This window comes from Eptesicus fuscus, chromosome 15, assembly GCF_027574615.1.
Source record: "Eptesicus fuscus isolate TK198812 chromosome 15, DD_ASM_mEF_20220401, whole genome shotgun sequence".
In the NCBI taxonomy this organism is placed as follows: domain Eukaryota; kingdom Metazoa; phylum Chordata; class Mammalia; order Chiroptera; family Vespertilionidae; genus Eptesicus; species Eptesicus fuscus.
This window is the reverse complement of record NC_072487.1, coordinates 37,694,912-37,722,359: the sequence shown is the minus strand read 5'-3', so window position 1 is coordinate 37,722,359 and position 27,448 is coordinate 37,694,912. Positions and strand designations below refer to the sequence as shown.

Genomic DNA, 27,448 nt, shown 5'->3' with positions numbered 1-27,448 from the left:
TTCTTTTTATGAGAATTCATTATTGGTACATTTACACCATGGAACAGTATGCAGCAGTAAAAAAAAGAAGGCTCTCTTACCCTTTGAGACAGCACAGAGGGACCTGGAGAGTATTATGCTAAGCAAAATAAGCCAGTCAGAGAAAGATAATTATTACATAATCTCATTCATATGTGGAATCTAAAGAACTAAATAAACAGAGGAACAAAATAGATCCAAAGACATAGAAGCATGGGACAGACTGATGAATCTCAGAGCGAAGGCCGGGGTGGGTAGGTGGGTGAGAAGAGACTAACCAAAGAACTTGTATGCATATACTAGTATGCATAACCCATGGACACAGACAATAGTGTGGTGAAGGCAGGGGTGGGTGGAGGCTAGAAAGGGTCAATGGGGAAAAAAAGAGAACATACTGGTATGTAATACTTTCAACAATAAAGATTTACAAAGAGAGAGGAAAAAAAGATCATGTGCTCTCTTGAGGGTGGTTACCTTTGTTTCAAAGTTGTGTTAACCTAGATGCACAAAAACAATGGACAGGGACTATTTAAGGCAAAAATAAACCTTTTACTATAAAAGTTATATGCCTCCATGACCGGCCCAGTTAGGAATTAATGATCAGACCACCTTGTGAGGCTATACTTTCCATATAAATCTTTTTTCATCCACATAATGAAATTCTATGAAAGGTGTTTTGGAACAATTAATAACCTCACATTCGAGCATACCTCACTTTTCCTATTACCTATTTTACAAAGGTCAGTTTCAACCTTTTCTAATGATCATAGAGTGACAGTCCTTTTGCATACTAAATTAAGAGCATTCTATTGTATATTTTGTGTTTATAGTTTGTCTTTAGAGTCTGACAATTTAGAACACCAAAGGCGGGCGGGGGGCATATCCCATAATCTGTTACACCAGTAACATGAAAAGAATCTCTTCTTTTTTTAACCTTTTCCCTTTACCTGGTGTGAGCATCTGAGAGAGGTCACCTGATGGCTTGGTAGGGGGTAAGTAAACAATTCTCAAACTTGAGCATGCATCAGAATCACACAAAAAACTTGCTAAAACACATACTGCTGGACCAACCCCAGAGTTTGTGATTCCATAGGTCTGGTGTGGGGCCCTGAGAATTTGTATTTCTTTTTTTTTTTTTTTAATCCTCACCCCAGGATATTTTTCCACTGATTTTTAGGGAGAGTGGAAGAGAGAGGGAAAGACAGAAACACTGATGTGAGAGAAACTCATTGATTGGTTGCCTCCTGCACCCCCCACCCAACCAGGGCCCCAGCAGGGGAGGAGCCTGCAATCAAGGTATGATATCTTGCCAGGAATGGAACCCGGGACCCTTGGTCTGCAGGCCGATGCTCCATCCACTGAGCCAAACCAGCTAGGGCTTGTTTCACTCTTTAATAACTAAAAATCTGGGGGTTGGGGGAGTCTGTTACTATTTTCCTCAGTAAGAATTAGTTTCAGAGCTTTCCTGTCCTTCAGAGCTTCAAGCAAACCACTTTTCTTAATAGTTATAATAATATCTACCTCAGTGAATTACCGTTAGGATTAAATGAGACCCTAAATGGGAAAAAATACTTAGCACCAAAAATGATCTGTAAATGGTAATTGCTATGTTTTTACTAACTTATCAACTCATTCAAGGAAATAAATTCCAATGGCCCTGGGACCAGTGACTGAAACTACTTAACATTTCTAGCACATTAACTAAACCACACAAATGAGCCTACATGGTCACTTATACTCTAGGTATTCTGCTTACTGCTGCAGGAAACTGATGTTGGAACTTTTGGCACAGAGCACCAAAACAGGGTCTCCCAAAACTATAAAGTTATCACTTGGAGCATTACTTAAAACACAGGTTCTTGAGCTCCACCCCAGACCAACCAAAACAATCTCCAGGGAAGAGGCCTAGTAATCTTTTAAACCAGCACCGCAGGGGATTTTCTGATCCTGGAGTTTGGGAAACACTGAAGGACTGCCACTCCAAATCTTTTCGTTGTTGCTGTTAATCCTCGCCCGAGGATATTCCACTGACTTTTTAGAGAGGGTGGAAAGGAGAAGAGACTGAGAGAAACAGAGAGAGGAGGAGAGACCCAGGGAGACATCCAACTATCTCACGTCGTCGATATCCCGCGTGCACCGTGATGCAACCCGTAAGTGCCCTTGACCGGAATCCAACCCGCGAGGCCCATGCTCTCTCCACAGAGCCAAACTGGCTAAAGCGGACCCTCCATTCGCGATGGTGGCTAATAGAAGCCCTAACCCTCATTTCTGTTCATTCATTTACGCTATTAGTTACTAGGAAACATCACAAGACCTGTCTGTCTGAGTAATCTTGTCCTCTTGAGTGGAACTAAAGTCGCTTGGAGGGGTCCGCTGGAAGTGGGAGTTTATTTTGTTGGGTGCTTTGCAAAGGTTCTAGTATTCTGAGTTAACTCACCCTTTCAACTTCGCTGAGCCCTGTGCCTCATTTGTGAATGGCCTGCTTTAATACCTCTCCCCCTTTGAACTTCCTCCTGCAAGGCTTCCTCCTTTCTGATCTCTGCCCCAGGTTTTAGCTTGTTTGTGTCCCTTAACATCATTTCTGGAGCGGAACATTCGGTGCTTCCCCAGTTTCGCGACGCTTTGCTGGAACAGTCCATTTCCAGGGATTTTACAGGCTGGCCAAAACAGTGTGTTCGGAACAGAGGCGCGCGGCCCAGGGCTGGCAGCTAGACGGCGGAGCGTTTCCTGACTCTGCACAACCACCTTGACCTTGAGCGAGCGCCGCCGGCCCAGCTCCTTCCCGGCGGCGTCAGGGCCAGGCTCTAGCCGGACTCTTGGAACCCAAAGCGGGTGGGGGGAAAGGGAACGGGGCGGGGCGGGCGGAGACTTCAGAGCCAGGCGAAGAGACGCAAAATCTGTCTGTAAAGCAGTTTCTTTTCCTCTTCGCGAAGTGAATCCTTGTAATGCTTGGCAAGTGGGGGAGGAGGGGTGGTTGGGGTGAAGGAGGCAAGGGCTCACGAAAAAAAAGCGTGAGAACACCAAGGGCGAAAAGTAGGCGCGAGTGAGAAAACTCGAAGGAGGGAGGCTGAGGGCGAACAATCGGGTTAAAAATAGAACCATGGACTCCGTAGGACTCGCTCTTTCCAGCTCCACCCTGGGGCCGGCCGCGCCGGTGACTCGGCTCCGCGCGACGGCCGCGCGGTCAGGCTCCGCCCCGCCCCGGGGAGCGGGCGACTGGGGAGGCGGGGGCGGGGCGTCGGGGCGGCTACGTCACCGCGCTCCCCACCGCCGCCGTCGGGGTTTTCGCTGACGCACAGGCCCCGCCCCTCCCTCCCTCTTTCCCTCACGGCCCGGGCGCGGGGCGGAGAGGAAGCGTCAGTCGGCCGGACCGCGGACCTGTCTGCATGTAGTCGGGCTCGCTCGCCCGCCCCCGGGAGCCACGGCCTCATCGGCGGTAGCACCAGCGACGGAGAGCGCCATCGGCGGGCCCTCGCGGCGCCCAGTCCTCGCGGCGCCCGCCCCTCTCGCCCTCGGAATCGGCCCTACCCGCCGCCGGCGGAGGCGTGAGGAGACGACGGGCGAGCGCCGCGAGCAGCGTTAGCCGCCGCAGCCTCCGGTCCTCCCTCCGCCTCCCCCCCCCCCCCGCTCCCCCTCCTCCCACTTCCCCGAGCTCCGCCGGGTCCCGGCCACGCTCGGAGCTGCCGCAGAAACAAAAGAAGGCCCCCGCGGCGGCGGCAGCGCCACCTCCGCCCGCGGCTCCTACCCGCTCCCGGCCCGGGGCAGCGGCTCCAGGGCGTCCGGCTCGCCCGCCTCAGGCTTCGGCCCGGCCCCACTGCGCCGGCGTCGCGCGCAGGCCCGGCTCCTGCCTCCTGCTCACGCAGGGTGAGTGTGGGGCGCAGGGGGAGGGCGCCCGGCGGCGCGTGCCGGCCGGGGTGGGCTCGGGGGCCCGGGAACTCCGGCGTGGCCTGAGCGGGTCGCGCACGGCGGCGGCCAGGGGAGGGGAGCCCGCCGGCCGGCTCAGGAAACACAAAGACGGAGGCGTCATCCTGTCGTCGTGGCCGGAGGCTGGACTCCCCTGCGCCCCCGGCTCGCTCGCACACGCCACAGTCGGGGACCGTACCCGGCGTGCGGCCTCCGGGGGTTGGGGCTCCGGCCTCCGGGCCCTCCCTCGCGAGAGTCCCGGCCGACGTGGGCCGACATGGACCCGGAGAGACAAAGGCGGTGGCGGCGGCCGCGCCCCCCCCCCCGCTCGCCGCGCCCCGGGCCCCCGCTCGCCGCACCTCACCCCCCCACCCCCCACCCCCCAGCTCTGCCGCCTCCTCGGGGGAGCCGTTGAAGCCGGGGTCGGTGTGGGCCCGCGGGGTGAGGGGCCGGCCCGTCCTGCCGAGCTGCTGTTGTGCATGACTCAGTAGTTTTTGGAGAAGGCCCCGCTGGGCTTTCCTGAGCGAGGCCTGAGCTTGGCGGAGGGTGCGAGACCGGGGGGACCCGAACTTGTTCTAAAAACCCGCTGGAACGTGGGTGAGGGGGAGCCACTCGGTCCTTGTGCTTTGGTTTTCCCAACGTCGCTGGCACTTCTCGCCCAAGATCCCTTTCGTGAAGGAAATGGAGCACCTTCCCCTTTGTTTCGTGCCTTGTAGGCTGGTGAACGTGAAATTTCTCTGCTCCCTTCTCCGTGGAGCTGTGTTTTGGGAAAGGCCCGGGTTATCTTTGTTGATGGAATGAATGCCTCCTAAGAATCTGGTCTATGGACGTAGAAATGTAAAAGTAATATAGGTCACAGAGCCCCTGTTCGTAAACCGGGCATTCAGGTAATCTACAAAAAAGAAAATCTGAAACTTCATGTTTAAGAAGTAGGATTTTAGAACTTTAGGGAAAGCACTGCAATTTTGTCTTGTAAATTTTTTTTCTTTAAATGGCCCTGAAAAGGGATTTGTTTGTAGTTTTCCCTTATTTTCTGTCTCCGAGGCCCGGTGTTAAGCTTGGCAAGGAGCCTTTTAAAATCACACTAATGTACTCCATTTGGTAAAGAGGAAACAGATAGGGAAAGTGAGGACTTGCCCAAGGTCACTGGCTTAGTTAGAAGTAGATTAGAGGCTAGAACTCAGGTATCAACTTCAGGTGAGTGGGCATTCTTAACATCTTTGAGCATGTCTAAATTCCATAGATTTCTTCAAGTTTTTTGTGTTTTGTTTTTTTTTTTAATTACATTTGAGGCTGGGGAGTTTCCAGTTGCATGCCCAGGTTTTGGAGTTTTGTTGATGGTTTGTTTTTTGAAGCTATGGATAAGAAGAAGCCAAAAATAAATGTTTCACTTACACATAATAGAGCTGACACATAATGCTCAAGTTTCTATCAACTTTAAAGGTACTAAATAGTAGGGGTACTGTATTTTTCTAAAACATTGCCAAGTAGGAGGAAACCACAGTACCTTATGGCAAGCTCCCCCCACACCCCCCCAAAAAAAAAAAAATTACCACTAAACATAAGTATTCTTTCTGCCTTGATGCTCTCTCCACTGTGCTTGGTTTTTATAAACAACCCTGACCATTTTGGCTTCATGAGTGATTAATGATGCCTGCTTGCATCTTTTAGATTGAATTTGAGATTGCTCTCTAATCCTCCCTACATTAGAGAAAACTGTAGCAGCCTAAATGATCTTTTTGTTTTCTCATTATATTAGATGTATGAAGGCTGCATCCTTAGGTTTTGAGGTTGTGTAGGAGTTGGCAGGCTCTGGGATATAAATAGAAGCTGATTTCAGAGGCCCCTGTTGACTAGGCTTTATGTGAGATCCTCCATCCAGCTCGGCCTGTCACATTGCAGCCTTGTGACAGGCTGAAGCGCCGCCCATGTGATCTAAGCTCCTGAGAAATATTAAGGCAAGCTGTGCACATGTGATGGCATTTAAAAGCTGGCTTTCTAGGGGGAAATAGTCTACAAGATGAGAAGCCATCTAGAAGACATATACCCTGTTGTCTCAGAGTTGAAAACTATAGTGAATTGAAGGTAGATGTGTTTTGTGTTTTCTGAAGAAGGAAAGGTGGAATACTTCGCATGTCGAAGTGGATGATATCATTGGATGAGATTCCCCCCCCCCCATTTTATTTACATAAAGAAGATTTTAAGAATCAGATTGATGAATGTTAATGTTTGTTGGCTCAAATTTAGGCAAATTTGCTTGTAAATCCACTATCAGATTACACTGCAAGTTTGTATAGACTGATACAAACTTGCAGTGTAATAGTTCTTAAACTATTTAAGAACTAATAGCATAGTTCTTAAACTGGGTTCAAGGAATGGCCCAACTTTTTTTTTTTTTTTTTTTTTTTAGGATAAAGCTTCACACACTTTGGGTAGAGGGCCTGCAAATAAATACATAATTTATTATTTGAAGCATTTTTTGCACATATGCGCAAATAAAAAGAAAACAGCTGAAAGTGTTTATTAAACTTCATAAAGGATTTTGAAATGTTTACACTACTCTGCTTCAAAATGAGTCAGCTAAATTCCACTTACTATTTAAAGAGACAGTGTCAACTAAATTAATATTATTGTCTGAAGTAAATTACGGATCTTGGTCACTCTCCATACAAGCTTGATTGGCTTGAAATATTTTAAAGCTTGAAAATGGTGTCTTTCTGCTAACAAAAGGAAAGTTTACTATTTAACTGGGGGGAGTAATTGTCAGGATTTAGACAACCAGAATTTTAGTCCTCTTCCACCCTTTAAAAAAATAATTTTGTTAATAAAAATTGCTAATAATGAAGACATTATTTGTAATATTTCCCTAACGAGTGTATTCTAGAAGTGGTAGTTGGGAAAAGCCATATGAAATTCCAGAAGATGGCAAGCTGTAACTTGAAGTACTTTCCTGCACTTATTTGAAATGTTTGTAACTTAATAAATCATAAGTGATCTTATTATCAACAGTAAGGTACATTTAAATGAGTGACAAGTTAGAGCAAATGATCTGTGGTTTTGTTTTGTTTTATAAAATGTTAAGTATGCTTTGAACATTCATACATATTAATAGTGTGTGTTTTCTCTTTAACTCAGGAAAATTCACTAAACTTAGCAAAATATTTGTGCTAATTTTAATAAGACTTGTGCAAAAAAGCAACAGTATGCTTTCTGTATAAAGTTTTTTCTGGTAACCTAGCATTAAATATTAACTATTACTAAAGGTTGTGTGTTTATATTGCTTTACTTTCTTTGCTTTATTGAATTGAGCTTGAAAAGATTTCATTTTCTGATATGAGGAATACAGACACTTGTTAAGTTTCAAGATAGTCTTTAGCTGAGAAATCTATGGCTGATAATGTGTGCATTGCAGGTTTCTAAGCACTGACTTTAAAAGTACCCAGACCCAGATTTCACACCTCAAATGTAAAACATAAAAGCATAAGCATCTGACCCCCTGAATTCTTAGAGCGTCACTTGTTGATTCCAAGGTAACAGGAAAGGCTAGGTCATCTACCAGCTCTCATTTCAGTAGTTCGCAGAATTGTTTACTTACTAGTTGACTACAGTCAGCCCTGTAGTAGCAGAATTGTTGAATTACTAGTTGGGCCCAAGTATGTTCAGATGTTTTAAGAAAACTTTAGAGCTACATCTACCATACAGCTAATTTAAAGAACCACTAGTAGATCTCAAGTGTCAGTAATTAAGATTGTAGGTTTGATATCAGTTGCCCAAATTGATTTAAATGTATCAGACAGAGTGACCTTTTCAGAAATTGAAAAAGTGAAATAAATACATTTTAATGTTTAATGGTAGAATCTTTTTGTCCTAACATTATATGTGAAGTCATTATAGGTCATTATTTATCAAGGTATGAAACAATTCCTTTCATGCCCTTTGTTTTATAAAGGCAGCAAAATACTCATACTTTTCTTGCCCTACTTTTTTTAATTTGGGACTTTGTTAGAAATAAACTTGATGTTTAGAAAAACTAGTGGCCATCATATACTAATTTAGTGATTTTACTTTGGTTACATGCTAGTTTCTAAAATTTTGTTTTTGTTTTCTTTATAGCAGAAAAATATGGCTCAAGAGACTAACCAGACCCCAGGGCCCATGCTGTGTAGTACAGGATGTGGCTTTTATGGGAATCCTAGGACAAATGGAATGTGTTCTGTTTGCTACAAAGAGCATCTTCAGAGGCAGCAGAATAGTGGCAGAATGAGCCCAATGGGTAAGTTGTTTCCAAGGAAAAACCCATTTGAAGAATTGGTGAACAGAAAACATAGAGCCAAGAATTGAGGCTTAAGACCAAGAATGAATGCTGAAAGCCCAAAGAGAGAAGACCTAAGAAAAGCTTGAAATTAAAGCAACAGCCCAAGTACTTGGTATAACTACATCAGGAATGAATGACTATCAGCGAGCATCTTGACTAGTTTTTTCATTTTTCTTTTTGATATTTTGTTTCATACTTGTATTCACTGGATATAACTTTTTAATATTTTTTTGGATACTCACTTAAGTGTAGGAATCTGCAGCACAATGAAAATGCTTAAATCACTAACTTAATTAAATGCAAGTATTTGCTACTTATTAATAGTCTTGATACTGATTATAGTATTGCTTTGTTTCTTACAAATCCCTTTTTTTAAATAGGGACAGCTAGTGGTTCCAACAGTCCTACCTCAGATTCTGCATCTGTGCAAAGAGCAGACGCTAGTTTAAACAACTGTGAAGGTGCTGCTGGCAGCACATCTGAAAAATCAAGGTAAGATTGAGCATTTCAGAGTTTTTATGGTAATAGGAAGAAATTAAGATATCTGTGCTATCCATACAATTATAATTATGTGTTCATATATAATAAGGATGTTAATATATCAAATGCCCTTGGCTTTGCATCTGTTGCACAGTTAGGAATTTCAGTATCTTTTAACGTATGATCTTGTTGTAGGTCATTGAGTAAAGATGTATATTATAACGCACTCTATACCACCACCAAGGATGCTGTGTTGAGAATGCTGTGCTTTTATTTCCTTGTAATTGAGGTTTAGAGGTTGTAGGGAGTGAGGCTCTGCAGATTTTAGTGTAATGCCACACAAGGCATTTTGGCAAAACTGCCCCCTTTTGCCCTTAAACAGATTACAGGCACAGCTAAAAATTCTTAGTTGGCTATAATAAAACATTGTGACTTATACAGATATGCAGCCTTGAATTGAACCATTTATCAAATTGCTTGCTTTATTCTCAACCATTTTTTGCTGAGCATCCAGTATTCTTTTAAAATTTTAGATTATTTAGCTCCATTTGATATGTTGGAAATAATATATAATTTGAAGTTGAACTGACAACTTATCTCACGAAGAAGTACCCTTAACATCTTTAAAAATGTTTGCTTGAACTCAAATAGAAATGTGCCTGTGGCTGCCTTGCCTGTAACTCAGCAAATGACAGAAATGAGCATTTCAAGAGAGGACAAAATAACTACCCCGAAAACAGAGGTGTCAGAGCCAGGTATGCATTTTGTTTAATATTAGTTCAGTTCTGGACTTGTAGTATGAGAAAGGGTTGGTGGGGGGATTTGTTCCTTCCCATTGAAGGACCAAAGAAGGAGAGAGCCAGAAAATACAGACCAAGCAAGAACCACTCTCTTTAGAGAGTATAAAATAGTCATTCTATTCTCTTCTTTCTTCTCTGCCCGTCCCCCACCACCCCCCACACCAGTAAATTGGCAAAGTTGATAATCTGGAGACTGGAAGTATTAAGAATTTAATGAACTTAAAATAATGTATTACTGTCATATTTTAAAAGTATCTAAATCACTAGAGAAGGTATTGTTTGTAAACCTAGAAAAAATTTATGTAGATTAAGTTTCAAAGCTGAAAATTTTTAGGTCAAAAGCAGTAACTATTGATATTGTCAACATTGTAGAAAATACTCAAGCAATAGAACATATTAAACACTAAAACTTTCAAGTTGAAGTGTAGGATCCCATATTTTGTGAGAGTTTAAAACTCAGTATGGAAAGGCATTTTTTGTTTTCTTTAGTGATTTTGAGTCAGTGCTTAACTTATAGCAACCATGAATACACTAAATGTATTAGCCAGAAGACTGACTTGTTTGAATTATCTGTGCTAGGCCTAGAACAAGAATCTATGTATATTATAGTTCACATATTTTACTTTTTATCAATTCATTATTTCCTAGTAGTGTTGATTGAACATAATATAAAACTTTATTGTATGGAAATAATGTCAGTGGATATATAATCTGTTTTGTAGGCTAGCTTTTTGTAACATCACAAGCTTATGTGAACTACATCAATCTTAATTTATAAAGTTAAGGTGAAAATTTATAAGTTGAGCCAAGTGAATCCATATTTGATATTTTGAAGTGAGTTCCATCCTTCTGAAAAAGCGGACCAAATTTGTGTTTATGTGTGTGGCTTTTAAGGCGGGGGGTGGTGGTGGTGGTATGTTTTAAACATAAATTAGTCTGGCCTTGAAACAGTACTCTTCTGGGTTAGATCTGTAGCTAGTCTCTGCATTTATTCTCTTGGTAGGAATTCTGTAATTCACGGTTTCTCTGTCTTTTTCTCTATATATATATTTTTAAACCCCTTCTTTATGGAACCACTGTTTAGTTTTCAGGTGTGGCCCAGGAAATGGCTATCACTCTTCCCTACCCCCAAACTATTGTCATACCATCAGGAAAAATTATAATGAGGTTGTCATAGTAGATTGTTAGGAATAAGTAATAGGTGGAATATTCTGTTAATCTATTAATCTCACTGAATAAATTACTAATGCAAATGAGTTATGAATTTGGGAAGAATTTTTAGAATAAGTTGTACAAATTGGCTTGTCTCTAGAGTTTGGACTTAATGCTACTAGCATTGATGCTGGCCTATTTAGGCAGTAATTTTAGCATTGCATACATTAATTTGCTATTGTTGAGGTTTGGATTAATATTAAAACTCAGTTTATAGTGCTTCAAATGTAGTTGAATTTTATAAAAGTATAGTCAAATTTGGTAAATGGCTAGTGGTAATACGGGCTTAACTCCAGTAATCTGCAGTTTTACCTTCATATTGACAAATTCTGTTGATTTCATGTAGACAAGTGGACTTTTAATGAAAATAAAATTTTTTTTTTTAGTTTTGTCTATAAAATCATTAACAGTCTAAAGTCAAAACTGCACAAGTACTTATGTTGTCCTAAAGACAATGTTTGCTAATCTTTCAAAGGAAACTTAAAAGAAATCTTCCAGATCTTCTGAATAAGACACTAAAACACTTGTTATAATGGCAAAATAATTATTGTGACATTTTAGGATCTGAAGATGGTGATTAATAATTTGGGTTTCACTTGTCAAAATTTGCTGGTTTTACCTACACAATCTTTCTTTTCTTTTTCCTGTAAGTCTGAAACCAAATGGACGTTTTTATAGTCAAGTACCTCAGAAGTTGTTAACTTTATTTACTTAGTAGTAATGAATTTCAACAGCCCTAATTAAGATGTTTATATGTAGGCAACTGCAACATGGAAAAACATAGCATGTGGCCAACATTTCTTAGGTCTTCAAAAACCTTTAGAATTGGGGTTTTATTTCTTAGTACTAGCTGCTAAGAGGAGTTGAATAGCTGCTAAGAGGAGTTTAAACTATGAGTGGGGTGATAATTTTGTAAAATTTAGCGGAACAAGTAGTATGTTGTTTGGCAAGAAATTCTTATATTTGAAAGTTCTGATATAAAAGTAAAAAGTCCTAGGTGTTTTTATTTTCCCCAGCATAGCTAATTGGTTAATTAGCAGTCAGTGAACGCTTGACAAATTTCTAATTTTTACCCTTATTTTTCAGTTGTCACTCAGCCCAGTTCATCAGTTTCTCAACCCAGTACTTCTCAAAGTGAAGAAAAAGCTCCTGAGTTACCCAAACCAAAGAAGAATAGATGTTTCATGTGCAGAAAGAAAGTTGGCCTTACAGGTATTAAACAGTATAATAGGCTGTATATTTTACAGCTAGGGTGCAACAAGGAGCTCCTGGCCTCTTCATAAGGGGCTGATTGATCTTACGTATAAAACAGAATCTTCCAGATCTTCTGAATAAGACAATAAAGCACTTGTATTAACGGCAAAATCATTATTGTGAAATTTCAGGATCCCAACTTTCAGTAATAGAAAGTTTCCAGAATGGGCTAGAAAGGGGGATGGATAGTGGGAGGAAGTCTAGTTTGATTTCCATTTGTCTCCCTAATCACATGAAATCCTTTAACTCGAGGCCTTATGAATTACTTTCTTTTATTGGATTGATAAAAATACATTCCTTTTGGTTCTTTCCTTTGTTCTCCCGTGAAAAAGGAAGTGGAACTAAATAGTGCCCACTTTGAGCCAGGCATAAAATATTCTAGATACTTTTTAGTTGTTTTGTTTAATTGGTTGTCTTTCCCTTGTTTTCACATGAAACAGTACCTAGTTAACATACAGTAGGAGGAGGATTTAAATCCAGGTCATTCTGATTCCAGAGCCTGTGTAATTTCTACCCTGTGTGATACCTATGGGAGTTTGTGGAAGAATAGTTATTTGAATTTCTCACCATGTCAAAGGTGGTTTAAAAGCTGTTTCACAATTTGAAGTGACAGACTTTGTCTTGTTGCAAAGAGCCATGAAAGCTGGTTCCTTTTCTATAGTGAGTAAGCCTTTTTTCTTTTCCTTTTAATTGCTACAAGTTCCCAAGTGACACTGCTTCCTCTTGTGTGTACAGGGTTTGACTGCCGATGTGGAAATTTGTTTTGTGGACTTCACCGTTACTCTGACAAGCACAACTGTCCGTATGATTACAAAGCAGAAGCTGCAGCAAAAATCAGAAAAGAGAATCCAGTTGTTGTGGCTGAAAAAATCCAGAGAATATAAATTACTACTTGTGAAGAGACTGAAACTTTGTTTTTATTTTAATATATCGTAGGAAAACATTAAAGAGCAGATGCATGGCCATTTTCCTTTGATGTTCTCCAGAGTTTTACTTTATACTACTTGTCTGTCTTATAATTGATATTTTAGGATGTTTGGGTGTTTGTTACAGGCAGAATTGGACAGATACAGCCCTACAAAATGTATATGCCCTCCCTTGAATAAAATTGGATGAAATCTGCATATCAAATTGAATTTCACAGATAACAAGGACAAAATTTAGCTCCCATGTGCCAAACAAAACACATGAAATCTCTGCATGTTTGCAGCATATCTGCCTCTTGGGAATGTATCAAGGTATAATCTTTGGCTAGTGTTATGTGCCTGTATTTTTCTAAAAAATGGTACACCAGAAAAGGACTGGCAGTCTACTTCTACCATAGTTAAAACTTCACTGTTCATTTCCACAACATGTTCTTTGGAAGCAGGAAGAAGGTGATAAAGAGGATCAGACCTTTCCATGAAACCAGTATTTGATGCCATATATAAGTGTGGCTAATTGGTCTCAAAGCTGTCAAAGACGTTCTGTGAAAGGTAAACATTGCAACTGGTTATAAGAGTAAAACCATCAAGCAACAGGGTCTGGAGCTGTCTTTGAAGCTTTATTGTTGGCCTGCACCAGAAGATGTCTGCATTACTTATTGCTAAAAATGTGTAACACAGAACTGCACTAGGATTAATTTGTTTACAAGAAGAAATTGAAACTGCATTTGGTTTTCACATACAGCAGCTCTGTTGAGTAACATGCATCTGAATTTTAAGTTGCAAAGGTTTCTGAACAGTTAATTTTTCATGTGCATCTTTTGTTGAATGTTTTGGTTGAAGAAAGAATGTTTAGAGCTTTTTTTAAAAGACTTCAGTTCTTAATGTAACTACCCTTCTGCATGGAAAATCATAACCAACATGGCTGCAGTAGACTTCTTACTTAGTGGTATCCAGCACCACTTGCAGAGGGCTGCTTTATCATTAATTGTACTTGGGTATAGGACTAGTGTTCTTGGGTGTGTTGCATGGGCTGCATTATTTACAGCATTGTACAATAACAACTAGAAGAGGCAGTATACTTCATTGATGCTTGTCTGGTAATATCACTTCTGTGTTATAATGGAAGGTTTTCTGTGATATATGAAACTTGTGTTTTTTATATATAAATGAGTATAGTTAGATTAGTGTTGTGGTAATGCCTGTTTTCATCTGTAAATAGTTAAGTATGTACACGAGGCACTACTTCTGATTTATTGCAGTGTTCAGTCTTAGTTTTACTTTTGTCCTTAAAGCACTCAATTTTGCTTTCAAATCTTTGTACCTTAGTTCTGAGTTAGATTTGCAGATGTGTACAGATCATATTTATGTATTGCACATAATCATGCTATTCAGCATTGATGCTATATTGTATTATGTAAATAATAAAAGCCATGTACAGAGGGAAACTTCCACTTGTTCATTGGGTTTTTAAGCCATAGTTAGAAATCCTTCAGGGGGATGATTAGAAAATGTTTCAAATTCAACTTTTTAGTTGCATATGTAGACTCTGCATGGCTGTTGTTTTTTTTCATTGCCTTCTCAACGTGTTGAAGTGAGAACCATAAGATGAGTTTTGTAAAAAATAAAGTATGGTTACATAATAGGCAACTGTTTTTGAAGAAATGAATAGGCTATTTTAGGATCTTAAAAGTCTTAGCACTTAAGAAGGAGGAATGAAATTTGAACAATTATGGTCTGTTACCCTGCCCCCTTTTTTGTTTATTTTATAGATAACACTTTAGGCATGACAATTTGTACAAAAACAGGTATAGTTTTGTTTCACTTGTTTTGGTTCTAATGTAGAGATGGATCCATGAGTTTGCTCTTAAAGGTGTCATAAGAGATAATAACAGTGACATATTCTGACTTTGCCCAGGGGGTAACTGAAGCCAAGGACAACCATGGCTTTTCAGTAATGGAGTTTGAAATAGAAATTCTTATCCTGGTTCACTGTCATTTGTCACAGTTCTTTGGGTGTTAGACTTATGTTTTCAAAAGTATTATGACAAGGATAGTATCTCCTGAAATATGAAGGATACTGAAGAATCACAGTTGAGTACAATTAAGGTTTAAAAATATGACCTATTTCCCCCTCACTGCTACCTCTTGTAAACATTTAAGATTTTCATATCAATGTGGTATGTGGGGGATAAAGAAGACATGGAAGGTGATCGACCTTTGGACTTCATTCGTCTATAAAGGTCATTGAATAAATGTTCCCAAAATTATTTTTTATAAGAAACATTGAGGACAGATTTGATCTTACAGGATTTAGTTTGTCAGAAGCATCAGTTGGGGGGAAAAGGAAACCCAAGTGTGTAAGGCAGCTAGGAAGATTTAATTCTATGTAAACTTGTATTCAAACATGAATGTTTCTAAGGCAAGACTAAAGGGATTTAACTTTAAGTGAACCATATTTCTCAAAGATACCTGCATAACCTTCAAAAATGTTTTGCTAGGACAAACCATGGTGACATGAATTAGCTGTATGATCTTGGGCTATGCCTTTCATCAAATCTATTCTGCAGTGGGCTTTAATCTGTAAAAATGAGCCCTTGGTTTTCAGATTTGAGGTGGGCTTCCCATAGTGAATCAATTTGAAAAGGAAAGAACTCTAGTGTGTGGCATACTGGTTAAGAGGATGATGGATCCTGGAACCAGGTTTCTTCGTCTACAAATAAGGATGGTAACTACCTAGCATATAGTAAGTATTCCCTATTAAATGTGTGACGAATTTTTTTAGAGCAGTTCTAGGTTCACAGTAAAACAGGAACGTGAAGAGATTAACCATATACCTTCTCCCCTCCACACATGTATAGCCTCCCCTATTTAACATCCACAGGAGTGGTACATTTGCTAAAACCAATGAACCTACATTGACTCATAATCACTCACAGTACATTGTTTACAAGTTCACTTGATACACATTCTGTGGACCAGTGTATAATGAGTGATGTGTACCTATCGTGGTATCAGTATTTTCACTCCCCATAGAATCCACTGCCTGTGCCTACACCCTACCCCAATCCCTGGCAATTATTGATTTTTGTCCATATTCTACCTTTTCCAAAATGTCATATGTTTGGAATCATATAGTATGTAACCTTTTCAGATTTTTTTTTTTTTACTTAGTAAAATGCACAGGTTTCCTTCATGTCTTCATAGCTTATTTCTCTTTAGTGCTGAATAATCTTATTGTCTGGTTGTGCCATAGTTTATCCTACTGAAGGACATCTTGGTTGCTTCCAAATTTTGGCAATTATGAATAAAGTTGCTGTAAACATTGGTGTGTAAGTTTTGTGTGGAAGTAAGTTTTTAAATCCTTTGGGTAAACACCAAGTGATGTGTAGTGGTATCTTGTTTTAATTTGTGTTTCTCTGATGACATAATATGGAGCATCTTTTCATATTCCTATTTACCATCTGTATATATTGCTTGGTGAGTTGTCAGGCAAGGTCTTTGGCCCTTTTTTAAATTAGGTTTGTTTTCTTGATTTTTTCCTATATTTTTGGATAATATTTTTATCAGATGTGTATTCGGCAAATATTTTCTCCAAGTCTATGACATGTTAGTCTCTGGAATCACTAATTTTAATGTTTTAGGATAATACTTTCTAAAACTTGGAAAGAAAATTATCTGAGAATGAGTGTGATTGGTTACATTAAGTCATATAGTGAAAAGGTAAAGAACTGCAACTTTAAAATTTTGTTTGAAGTGATTAGAATCTTTTTTTTTTAATTCTTTATTATTTAAAGTATTACATATGACTCCTTTTCCCCCCATTGACCTCTCTCCCCGGCCACTCCCATCCCCGAATCTTTTTTTATAGAGGGATGTACCATATTTTCTTTATTCATCAGTTGGTGGACATTTGGTTTGTTTCCACTAATTTACATTGTTGCAAGTATTACAGATGTCCCCCTTTTTCCCCACATTCACTCACTCCCTATTCCCGCCCCCTCCACAGGCCTTCACCACACTATTGTCTGTGTCCATGGGTTATGCATTTAAGTTATTTGGTTAATCTCTTCATGTCCCCCCTTACCTCAGATTCGTCAGTCTGTTGCATGCTTACATGTCTCGATCTATTTTATTTATCAGTTTATTTTCATTTGACTCCACATATGAGTGAGATCATGTGATATTTGTCATTCTCTTATTTCACTTAGCATAATTTCTAGGTCCCTCTATGTTGTCTCAAAGGGTAATAGAGCCTTTTTTAAAGCTGCATAGTATTTTATGGTGTAAATGTACCACAGCTTTTTTATTCACTCATCTATTGATGGGCACTTGGGCTGTTTCCAGATCTTAGCTATTGTAAATTGCATTGCTATGAACATAGGGGTGCATATATTCTTTCTGATTGGTGTTTCAGGCTTAGGATATATTCCTAGAAGTGAGATTATTGGGTTTTTGAGGAAACTCCACGCTTTTCCATAGTGGTTATTAGAATCATTCTTTTCATTAAAGTTTTCTTTGCACGTGTCTGTTAAATGAAGTTCATAGCAAGTATTAAAAGTGAACAAATCTCTACTAAGTAATGTAATAGCAACATGTTAATCATACTACTGTTGTAAATATTTGAGTTGGTAATACATTCACAGGGTTCAAAAACAAATTTATCAGTATACATTGAGAAGCAAAGCCTCTCTTCTGTCTCCCAAGACATACATTTTATTTATTTATTTTTTTTTTTTAAATTTCTTTATTGATTAAGGTGTCACATATTTGTCCTCCCAAGACATACATTTTAGATAACTACCATAACTTGGAAAGGTTTTATCTCTTCCATGTCATGTAAATGTTTGACTTAATTTGACTCTTGTTTGTGTAATTGTTTGATTGCAATGATGTCAGTGATTTTTGTTCATAAATATTACCTTACCAGAGGCCCTATGCACATAATTTGTGCAGGGCTCAGCCCTTGCAGCCAAAGTGGCTGCCTTGGCGGCTGCCTCGGCCCTCAAAATCCCGGCTTCATCTGGAAGGTCGTTTGGCCGTCCGGTCTAATTAGCATATTACACTTTTATAGGTAATTTTGGAGAGAATGGTGGGAGTGGTTGCTGGCTGATTAGCAATAAGATTATATAACCTTAAATTACATAGAAGGGTTTCTGTGGGTGAGACAGCAGATAGTTAATGAAAAGTAACTTGAAGTTTGACAGCATTTTCTTGTATTTGTACAATCTGCTTTAAAAACATGTACGTGTATAAAAATACAGAAATGCCATTTAATATTTATAATAGCTATTTCCACACACTGGTTTTTAATTTATATAAAAAGCAATGAGCACTGTTTTTGTGTTTTCTCCTAGAGTGCATTTGTGTTCTAGTCCTGGAAGTAAAAGACACACCATTTTGTGGCATAAATGTAAGACTTCCTCTTGTATGCAACAAAGTACTACTTTCCTTTTTACTATAGGTAGTGATGTTGCTAAATCATACTTCAGGTCAACTGCAAGATGACAGATGTTACAGGTCATTTTTTAAAATTGGTTAATATATTTTATTGTATTTAGTTGGTTTTGAATATGTTCTTTCCTTATGACTCTGATTAAAACTATCACCACAACCTCAAATTGTATATATCTAAAATGATTGATAATGAAACCAAGGCTGTTCAGGAATTAGGATCATCTATCAGTCTACTCAGAAGTTAATAGAAAACCTTTTTGACACATTCCTACTTTTAGTTGAGTGCAAAAACTGTTCAGAAAAAAAAAAAGAAAAGGATTTCCTTAAGCACTTACCCTTTAGAGTTCAAGGATGAGCCAGAAAAAAAAAAAAAAAAAGTATATAAATAAATTACCTTACATGAGTGTAGATTTCTCCTATCCTGTGTGTATAATCCATGACAAATTAAAAGATGGTGTCTGATTCCAGAGCTATCATAAAAAAAAAAAAAAGCCACAAATTCAGTGCCTTAACACAAAAATTTATTCTTGCACAATTCTTAAGATTAGAAGTCTAAAATTAAGCAGTTGGTAGGATTGGTTCCTTCTGGAGCTCTGAGAGGGAGAATCCATTCCATGCCTCTCTCCTAACTTGTGGCAATTGCCATCAATCCTTGACTTTCCTTAGCTCCGTGGTCGGCAAACTGCGGCTCGCGAGCCACATGCGGCTCTTTGGCCCCTTGAGTGTGGCTCTTCCACAAAATACCACGGCCTGGGCGAGTCTATTTTGAAGAAGTGGCATTAGAATAAGTTTAAGTTTAAAAAATTTGGCTCTCAAAAGAAATTTCAATCATTGTACTGTTGATATTTGGCTCTGTTGACTAATGAGTTTGCCGACCACTGCCTTAGCTTATAGCTGTATCAGTCCAAGCTCTGCCTCTGACTTCACGTGTCTATGTGTTTCTGTATGCAGATTTCCCTCTCTTTTATAAAGACAAGTCATTAGATTTAGGGTCCATCCTAATTCAGTATGACCTCATCATGACTTGAATAGAGCTACAAATACCCTATTTCCGAATAAGATTATATTCTCATGTACCAGGAGACTAGTACTTGAATGTATCTTTTGGGGAGACACAATTAAACCCACTACATAAAATACATAATGAAGACTAGAATATGTGCCCAAGGAGTCTTGCTTTAATTATTATATGATGCAGAAAGAACAATTATGTTGGATATGATCTAGATACATTTTTATATGAATATTAGTTAATAATACTTATAGTTTTGCCACAGATAAAAATTATATTAATGTTACATTTCCTTGATATGGCAGAGTCAATAAAGAAACAGTAACTCTCTTTGAGAAGTACCATGATGATCTAAAAATGTCTATTTCCTCATGGTTGTGAGAAATATTGGCATTTTCATGTTGATGTGTATGTTGAGAGATTCAGATGAAAATAATCTCTGGCTGTGTGGCAAAAGTAATGCTAAGTACTCACCACCCAGTTCCTCTTCCCTGGCGTACAAGAGGTCAATTATTCCCCAGGTTCCTTGCACTTAGCTGTGTATCAGAGTCTGGCCAATAAACCGTGGGTAGAACCACTTGTAAGTTTGGCTTTTAAAACTATTCTGTGTGAGCCTCCTTCCTCCCCTTTCCCTGTTAAGGGTGACTTTGGGACCCCATTTCCCAGTGGCATAGTTATCAGAGGGAGGATGGTTTCCTGGCCATGCTAAGGTGTGATGAGAGGAATGAATGAACTTGGGACTGTGCTAATGCTTCATTCCCCAGCTTGTTTAATGCAAGCTATGGGTCATGCAAGTTGTCACGACAGCCAACTGTACGAAAGCAGCTACCTGTATTTAACACCCCTGGAATACAAAGTCTGACTGTGACATATTCATTTTCATATTTCCAGCATATTTCAAGGTGCCTGGTTCATCATAATAGTTTTTCCTTACACCAGGAGTCTATCACCCTCAAAACTCAGCCACCATATTACTTGTAATGAAAACTCATTAGTTGATGTGTTACATTTTTTAACTACTTAAAAGAAAGAGAAAAGTAGCAACAATAACAGAGCAAAACACAATGAGTGCCTCCTGTGTGTCATGCTCTCTGTTGTTAAATTGGTAAAAGATATTTACTGTAGAGGAAAAGATAGTGATAATGCACTCCAGATTTTGGAAACTAGCCAATAAAGTTAGCAAAATATCCTGCAATATCAACCAGTTAGTTATTAGTTATTTTATTCATTGAAAAGGTTATCAATGTATAGAAAAAGATCATCTAGAAGAAACCTCAGCAATTAATAAAATATTCTTAAAAGGAGGGGAAGACTTCAGTCACCCACCGTAGCCTAGACCAAGAGCAGTAGCTGTTTTGTGACTAGCCAGACCTAGAATGCAATATGAGAGTTTAGGGCCTGACATCTTAGCAAATACCAAATCCAGTTGGGACAGCTGGGGGAGGAGGTTTGGTGGGCTGTGCAGACAGGGAAATTAACCAAAATGGCTAGGGAAGTAAGAAGAACAATTATAACTGACAGATCTGAACAAATAAGCTAAAAATGAGTCAGACCTTCAGTGTGATGACAACTTTGACAAGAATTTCTGAAAGTGACAATGAATGAAAAGCTTGATGCATATAGATCAACACAACTGTTAGAGCCCCCAAGGGGCTGATGCATTTAGCTAAGGATTGTTTTATGTACATTTTAACTATCAAATGCTTCAATAAATTACTGATAAAAATAAAACATCATTTTCCTATTCTTGAAATGAAGACACTTCTTTAGAGCTCAGTTAGTCATCCCAGTGTAAGTCTTGAGTTCATGCAGGTGAGAATGATTTGTGATTGCTAAGTGTGACAATAGTGTGGCAAAGGTTTTAAAGATTGTGTTCCATCTGCAAACAAATTTTGCAAATTCCTTCGGAAAAATACAAAATAACTCCTATGCTGACTACATCTCGTTCTTATCCAGCTCCCCAACATCATTTTTTCTTTTAGATTCTCATCCAAGAATATTTTTTTCCATTGATTTTTAGAGAAAGTGGGAGGGAGAAAGGAGGGGAGAGGGGGAGAGAGAGAGAGAAAGGGAGGGAGAGAGAGACATCGATGTGAAAGAAACACATAGATTGGTTGTCTCCAACAGGCTCCGGGACAACAAAGGTACGTGCCCTTGACTGGGAATAGAACCTGAGACCATTTGGTTCGTGCCAATGCTCTAACCACTGAGAAAACTGGCCAGGGCCCATCTTTTCTTTCTTTTTTTTTAATCTAGTAAACTCATTTCTTGTAATAATGTCAGTGTAATTTCTTTTCCAATAGTCTATAATTCAGACTTGTCTTTTTTCTATTAAAACAATTTGATGAATTTTAAAATTAAATTGTATGCCCCTAGCATTTAAAATGACCAGAATTGGGAATTTCAGAGGGTAACTGGGAGTAGGCATGAGAATAATGTAAATCATTGGGGTGGGACCCTCTTAAGGTTTATGCATCATGTCGGGCCATCCTATAGAAATAAAAGAGGATTTTATTAAAAAGTAAAAAAAAAAAAAAAAAAACAACAGTCACTAGTCAGTATGTATTTCTGTTAGAAATCTAAAATTCTTACTTTAGATATATATTTTTACTGATTTCAGAGAGGGAGAGGAAGATAGAAACATCAATGTGAGAGAATCATCAATAGGTTGCCTCCTGCACGCCCCCACCCCCCAGGGGATCGAACCCGCAACCCCGGCATGTGCCCTGACTGGGAAATCGAGCAGTGACCTCCTGGTTCATAGGTTGACTCTCAACCACTGAGCCAGGCTGGCTGGGCCTTACTTTATTTTTAGGTAAGGATTTTAGCCCTCTTTTTCTACCCCCTTGTAATTGTATGAACAGAGAGTGGAGAATCCTATTTTCTCTCTTTCATGATGATTACAAAATATATGGCTCTTCAGACAAGTGTTAAAGACAAAATTATTCATGATGCTTATTAAAGGGTAGACTTTTTTTCAGAGCCATCAAGATGGGTATAGAAACCACTGCTACGGACTCAACTCGAAATACAAGGAAAAGTGGGAATTTATAGCCAAGAAGTGAGGTGTCAGTGGCTAGGAAATCACTAAGAGGAAACATTGCAGATAAGGGAGGATTCTGGCTAAACTGACCTAACAAGATCCTTGGTGTGGGCAGGCCAGGATGGTCAGACCTCACCTGGGGAATGGTGGGCGAGGAGAAACCGGTCAGGAATGGAAGGGTGGTTGGATAGCAGAGTGGGGGGTTCTGGCTAACCTTGACTTGGCAGGATTTCTTGTTAAAGTCAGGAAATGTAGAGAAGAACATAGAAGACCAAAAGTCCAGGTATATTTGTGAAGAATTCCGAGGAGCCTGAGTATAGTTTGGTCAAGAAGAGAATCTGCCGCCAGACAGAAGTGAACTGTGCCTTAGGAAGATTGCAGACTGTCCTGAAGCAACTCTGTGACCACAGAAAAGTCAGGTCACCTCTGCGATCCTCAGTTTCCCTCACCTGTAAAATGGAAGGTTTGCTTTAGGTGCTATTCAGGTTCTTTCCAGCATTAACCTTTTGGGAATCCAGAAGAGGAGAAAGACTTATTCAGAGCCTTTTTTTCCTCTTAAATTGGAGGATGAGCTAGAATTCGGGGGGAGATAGAGGCTCAGCTCCTTCCTTTCTCCACTCAGCTCTCCTCATTTTGCCTGGCACTTGCTGGCTTCATGTCACCACAAGGCCACAGACATCTCTGTTCAGACTTCCTTGCAGTAGCCACCAACAAGAGTCTTTCATTTCGCTTCATGCTTAAACTATGGGTCAGTTCTAATTCAACTATATGTCTACACCTTGGTTTTTGGAATGAGTCAGTAAACTTTGAGGACGAGAAGGAGAGGGAGTGGTAAATGCATGTGAGTGGAATCAATAGCTTCATCGACCTCGGAAGTAGTGTGTAAATCGAAAAAGCAAAAATCTTCGCAGTCCGCATTTCTCCACTGAGATTCTGTGGGAGGGCCTGGAATCACTGAGGATAGAAAAATACACCCATCAGATGAACGGGTAAATGATGAGGATCGAACAGAAGAATCCTGTTGCTGCATAAAGGCTGTGACTTCCTCACACTGTTTGTTTCACTGACAAATGTTTTCTCTCCTCAGACAGCGCTGAGCCCCTCATCAGTGAGAAGCCTGTCACAATTGGCTTTGTCAAGAACACCGCTTAGCTACTTACTCACTACGCGTTTCTCTGAAGAGGGCTGCCTGCCTTTCCCCGATGGACATAGGATGATGCTGCGCCCACAAGGAGGCAGGATCCATTGTTCTTCCCCTGCAACGGCTCCTGGGGCTTTTAGCTTCATCAGTCTCCATTTCAGGACCTAGCATTCTCTCTCTCCCCCTCACTTTCCCATCAGTCCCCACAGCAGAACACATTCCTTGTCCAAATATCTGCAACCCTTGATCACTAACCTTCCCACCAGCTGTCAGTGAGAGGCCTGTTAAATGTTCCCATCTTGAAAGCCTTCTTATGGAGACAAATGGGAAATAAACTTGCTGTGAAGCAGCTCCTAGTACATTTATGTCTCTCGATTCCCTTTGCTTTCTCTTTGCTCCGAGGCTAGCATATAGAATGGAGGCTGGGTTTCAGTGACAGATGGCAGAGGATAATCTCCCATTTTGTCATAAAGTTAACCCTTGGAGGGTCTTGTAAAAGACCATTTTCTTGGAAAATTAGTGGCCTCATATAGCCCTGCTTTTAACCAAGTAGAACAAGCTTCTCCTGATTTTCGAAATAGAGAACATGTCTTTCCTTCTCAGCTAACCCACCTGGAAAGACACTAAGTGAAAAACACTTCGTTCTGTTTTATTTATGATTCCGTGAGTGCCTTGCTCGATTTAATTGCTGATGATTTGCCTGTGTTTGAGCCCTAGCAATAAATTCTAAAAACGGGCTATTAAAGATAATCCAATTAACAAACCCAAGAAAGATGTCTTCCAGAGTAATTTGTTGATATTTTTACTGAGGAAGAAGACTAAATGAAGTACAAGACTGAAATTACTTTTTAAGGTTGGTACATCGGGACTATACAAGGGACTAAAAAGTCTTTAAATCTTATACTGGCTAAGAAATCACAGGTTTATATCCAGATGAAGCATTTGTTTCGTTCTTTGAACAAGTTCAGCCAAAGGAGATTATGATTTAATGAGTGAAGAGTACTTGTACTATGTGTTGGAGCAAAGCAGAGAGAACATCACTGAGACCAATAGCTGCCAGCCTTAATCAATAGATGGCAAAGAAGCCAAAGACAAATGATCAATAGGGCAAAACCCTGGGCGTTTATGATCATCTAAGAAGAATGAGAATTAAGATGATGCCAAATATGAAAGGAGGCAAATGGTTAGTTCAGACTGAAGGGAATGTTGAAAGCAGAAAAAAACGTAACCTGGGCTGATACCTGGACTAAGTCACAACATACTAAGGTAAAAGCCCTCAGATTTGTGTTTGATGGGTGGGTAGGGGGTGTTGTAACAGGACACAAGACCACATAAAGGAGAATGGATGGGCCTTTATGTGGCTTTGGATAATAGTGATTCCCATTCTCTTTCCGGCAATGATGGGGAAAAAAAAAATAACAACACACACACACACACACACACACACACACACACACACACGAGGCCTGGTGCATGAAATTCGTGCATGGGAGGGGTTGTTCCTCTGCCCGGCCTGCACCGTCTCGCAATCCAGGACCCCTCGGGGGATATCCAACTGCCGGTTTAGACCCTTCCTTTCAGCGGCTGCCAGCCGGGGCCTTCCTTCATTCCGTGCCGCCTCATGGTGGTCAGTGCATGTCATAGCAAGCAATCGAACTCCTGGTCTCCCGGTCGAACTCCCAAGGGGACACTTTGCATATTAGCCTTCATATATATATATATATATATATATATATATATATATATATATATGAAGGCTAATTATATATATGAAGGCTAATTATATATATATATATATATATATATATATATAGAGAGAGAGAGAGAGAGAGAGAGAGAGAGAGAGAGAGAGAGAGAGAGAGAGATTGAATGAGAATGTAGGAAACCTGGATTGCATTAGAATCCTGAACAGGGGCAAGCCACTTCTGAGCATGTTAACAATCTTTCCCAAACTGCTCTCCTACATGGAACATTTTCCTTACATGGTTCCTATAAAGAAAGGAGCTTGCTTTTGTAACATGAGATTGAGGGGGAGCGGGGGCGGCGTCTCTAGGCAGAAATGCAATGAAGGGCAACATCTAAACATGTAAAAATAAACTCTCCATACTCATCCATACATCCCTCAAATCTTTTCAGATGAGCATTCACAGAGAAACTAGTGTAAATAGCAGTTGGGGCCTCCCTATATCATGGATCAATTTTCTTACAGGTGAAGTGATCTTGTGTGTACTATTATTGTTAAGGACCTGGCTACCATTTCCCACATTTTCTTCTCCAAAGTAAATAAATAAATAAAAAACCTCCAAATAACTGATTTACAAATTTTGGGACCCCCCCTCCCTCCCTCTCCCCGCCCCCCCCCCCACCTCAAAGTGGGAACTATCTGTCCTCAGATTTGATAGTCTTTAGGTGCTGGTGAGAAAGGTGGAGCGGCAGCAATGCAGCCTAACTCGGGAGCAGAACATGCCACATACCCATTTCTTTTTTTTAGGCCATGGTGCCAAGACTCCTGTAGGGCTTATTTTAACTTTGTTGTTTTGTTCATCAAATGAATGTCAAGATGCTGAGTGTATAAATGCTGAGAACTCAAAACACATCAGTAAGAAGAAAAATATCACCCCCAGACAGAAATAACCACCGGCTTACTTGCATATTGCCTTGTGTAAGAGGTAGCATTCTTATGTGGTATTTTCCCCTATTCATTAAAAGTTGTTCACAAACAACATTTGAAAGAATTTCATCTTATTCTGCATTATGAAGATCATCCTGCATAGACTCTGTGGATGAAAGCAGGGCTTCTGTGGAAAGTCACGTCACAGTGTGATCTGATCCTAAATTCCTAACTGGGCAGGTCTATTACTTCAAAACTAATTTAGAGAAAGATAATTCTTGAAAGACAGAGGAGCTGATCCTTGAGCTACTCATGAAAAGTGTTTAATGTGATGTCTGTACCACAGTGAGGGCTCAGTCAATCCTCACTAACGAACAGGAGTCTTGGTACAGGGGGAGTGTCAGGAGAAGATGGCCAAATATTGGGAAAAAGGAATTTGGAGGAGAAAGTCTTGCTCAGTCATCTCATGATATAGAATCCATTAACATGAAGACCGAGAAGGGGCCTCTAGATCTGACAAGGAGTTCACCAGTGACCTTGAAGATAGCAACAGTCAGTGGAGTGGCTGAGTTGGAATCAGATTCCAGTGGTCTAAGGGAAAGAATGAATGCATGAAGGAAATTTTTGCAGGAAGGGGAAATCAGGGAAGATTAAGATAAAATTCTATAGGATGGTGCAGAGTCAAACAGATAAGGAAACAGAGTTATTGTGGTAACTATGTAAAGATATATGCAATTTTATTAAATGTTGGTTAGAAGGGCTAAGGCATGTAGTTCTACTATCATCTCAAGCATGCATAAACTCGGGACTTCCGAGGAATCAAATCTAGATTCTGGATTTATAGCTCTGCAATGAATTCACTGCCAGGCTAGGCAATTAATGAACTCTCCTGGGTCTCAATCCTTCAACAGATAATACCAAATACAGAGAGTATATAACACTATATCCCACAACCATTTATCATAAGAAATACACTGAGTGGCCAGATTATTATGATCTCTGAATGCATAATAATCTGGCCACTCAGTTTATATATATATATGAGTCCCAGTGTATGAATTCATGCATGGGTGGGATCTGGCCAGCCTGGCCAAGGGGAGGGGACATGGGCAGTTGGCCGGCCTGCCTGCTGGTCGAACTCCTGGTTGAGGGGACAATTTGCATAATAGCCTTTTATTATATAGGATATACACTGAGTGGCCAGATTATTATGCATTCAGAGATCATAATAATCTGGCCACTCAGTGTATATGTGTATAGTAATTTATATATATATATA

The 27,448-nt window shown here is 40.0% G+C and overlaps 2 protein-coding genes across 3 annotated transcripts in view; one reads left to right on the top strand and one right to left on the bottom strand.

Moving 5' to 3' along the window:
• Nucleotides 1–4,159, bottom strand: part of TMC1 (transmembrane channel like 1) — a 325,206-nt gene extending 321,047 nt beyond the window's left edge. The window contains exon 1 of the mRNA XM_054727564.1: nucleotides 4,121–4,159. The gene's annotated coding sequence lies outside the window, so the exon portion shown is untranslated. The remainder of the gene's footprint in view (nucleotides 1–4,120) is intronic.
• Nucleotides 3,361–12,956, top strand: ZFAND5 (zinc finger AN1-type containing 5). 2 transcript variants are annotated; one of them, XM_054727565.1, is made up of 6 exons: nucleotides 3,361–3,882; nucleotides 8,035–8,194; nucleotides 8,617–8,728; nucleotides 9,368–9,471; nucleotides 11,815–11,940; nucleotides 12,718–12,956. In XM_054727565.1, the coding sequence occupies exons 2-6, from the start codon at nucleotides 8,044–8,046 to the stop codon at nucleotides 12,864–12,866; spliced, it is 642 nt and encodes a 213-aa protein (XP_054583540.1). In that variant the 5' UTR covers nucleotides 3,361–3,882; nucleotides 8,035–8,043; the 3' UTR covers nucleotides 12,867–12,956. The 2 variants fall into 2 exon arrangements, with proteins under 2 accessions (XP_054583540.1, XP_008140299.2); XM_008142077.3 differs by lacking the exon at nucleotides 3,361–3,882 and adding an exon at nucleotides 5,940–6,006.
• The last annotated feature ends 14,492 nt before the right edge of the window (nucleotides 12,957–27,448 follow it).

Coding starts and splice junctions, on each gene's coding strand:
- ZFAND5 (XM_054727565.1), top strand. CDS start 8,044: ATGGCTCAAGAGACTAACCAGACCCCAGGGCCCATGCTGTGTAGTACA. Junction 8,195..8,616: donor TGGCAGAATGAGCCCAATGG/GTAAGTTGTTTC, acceptor TTTTTTAAATAG/GGACAGCTAGTGGTTCCAAC. Junction 9,472..11,814: donor AACAGAGGTGTCAGAGCCAG/GTATGCATTTTG, acceptor CTTATTTTTCAG/TTGTCACTCAGCCCAGTTCA.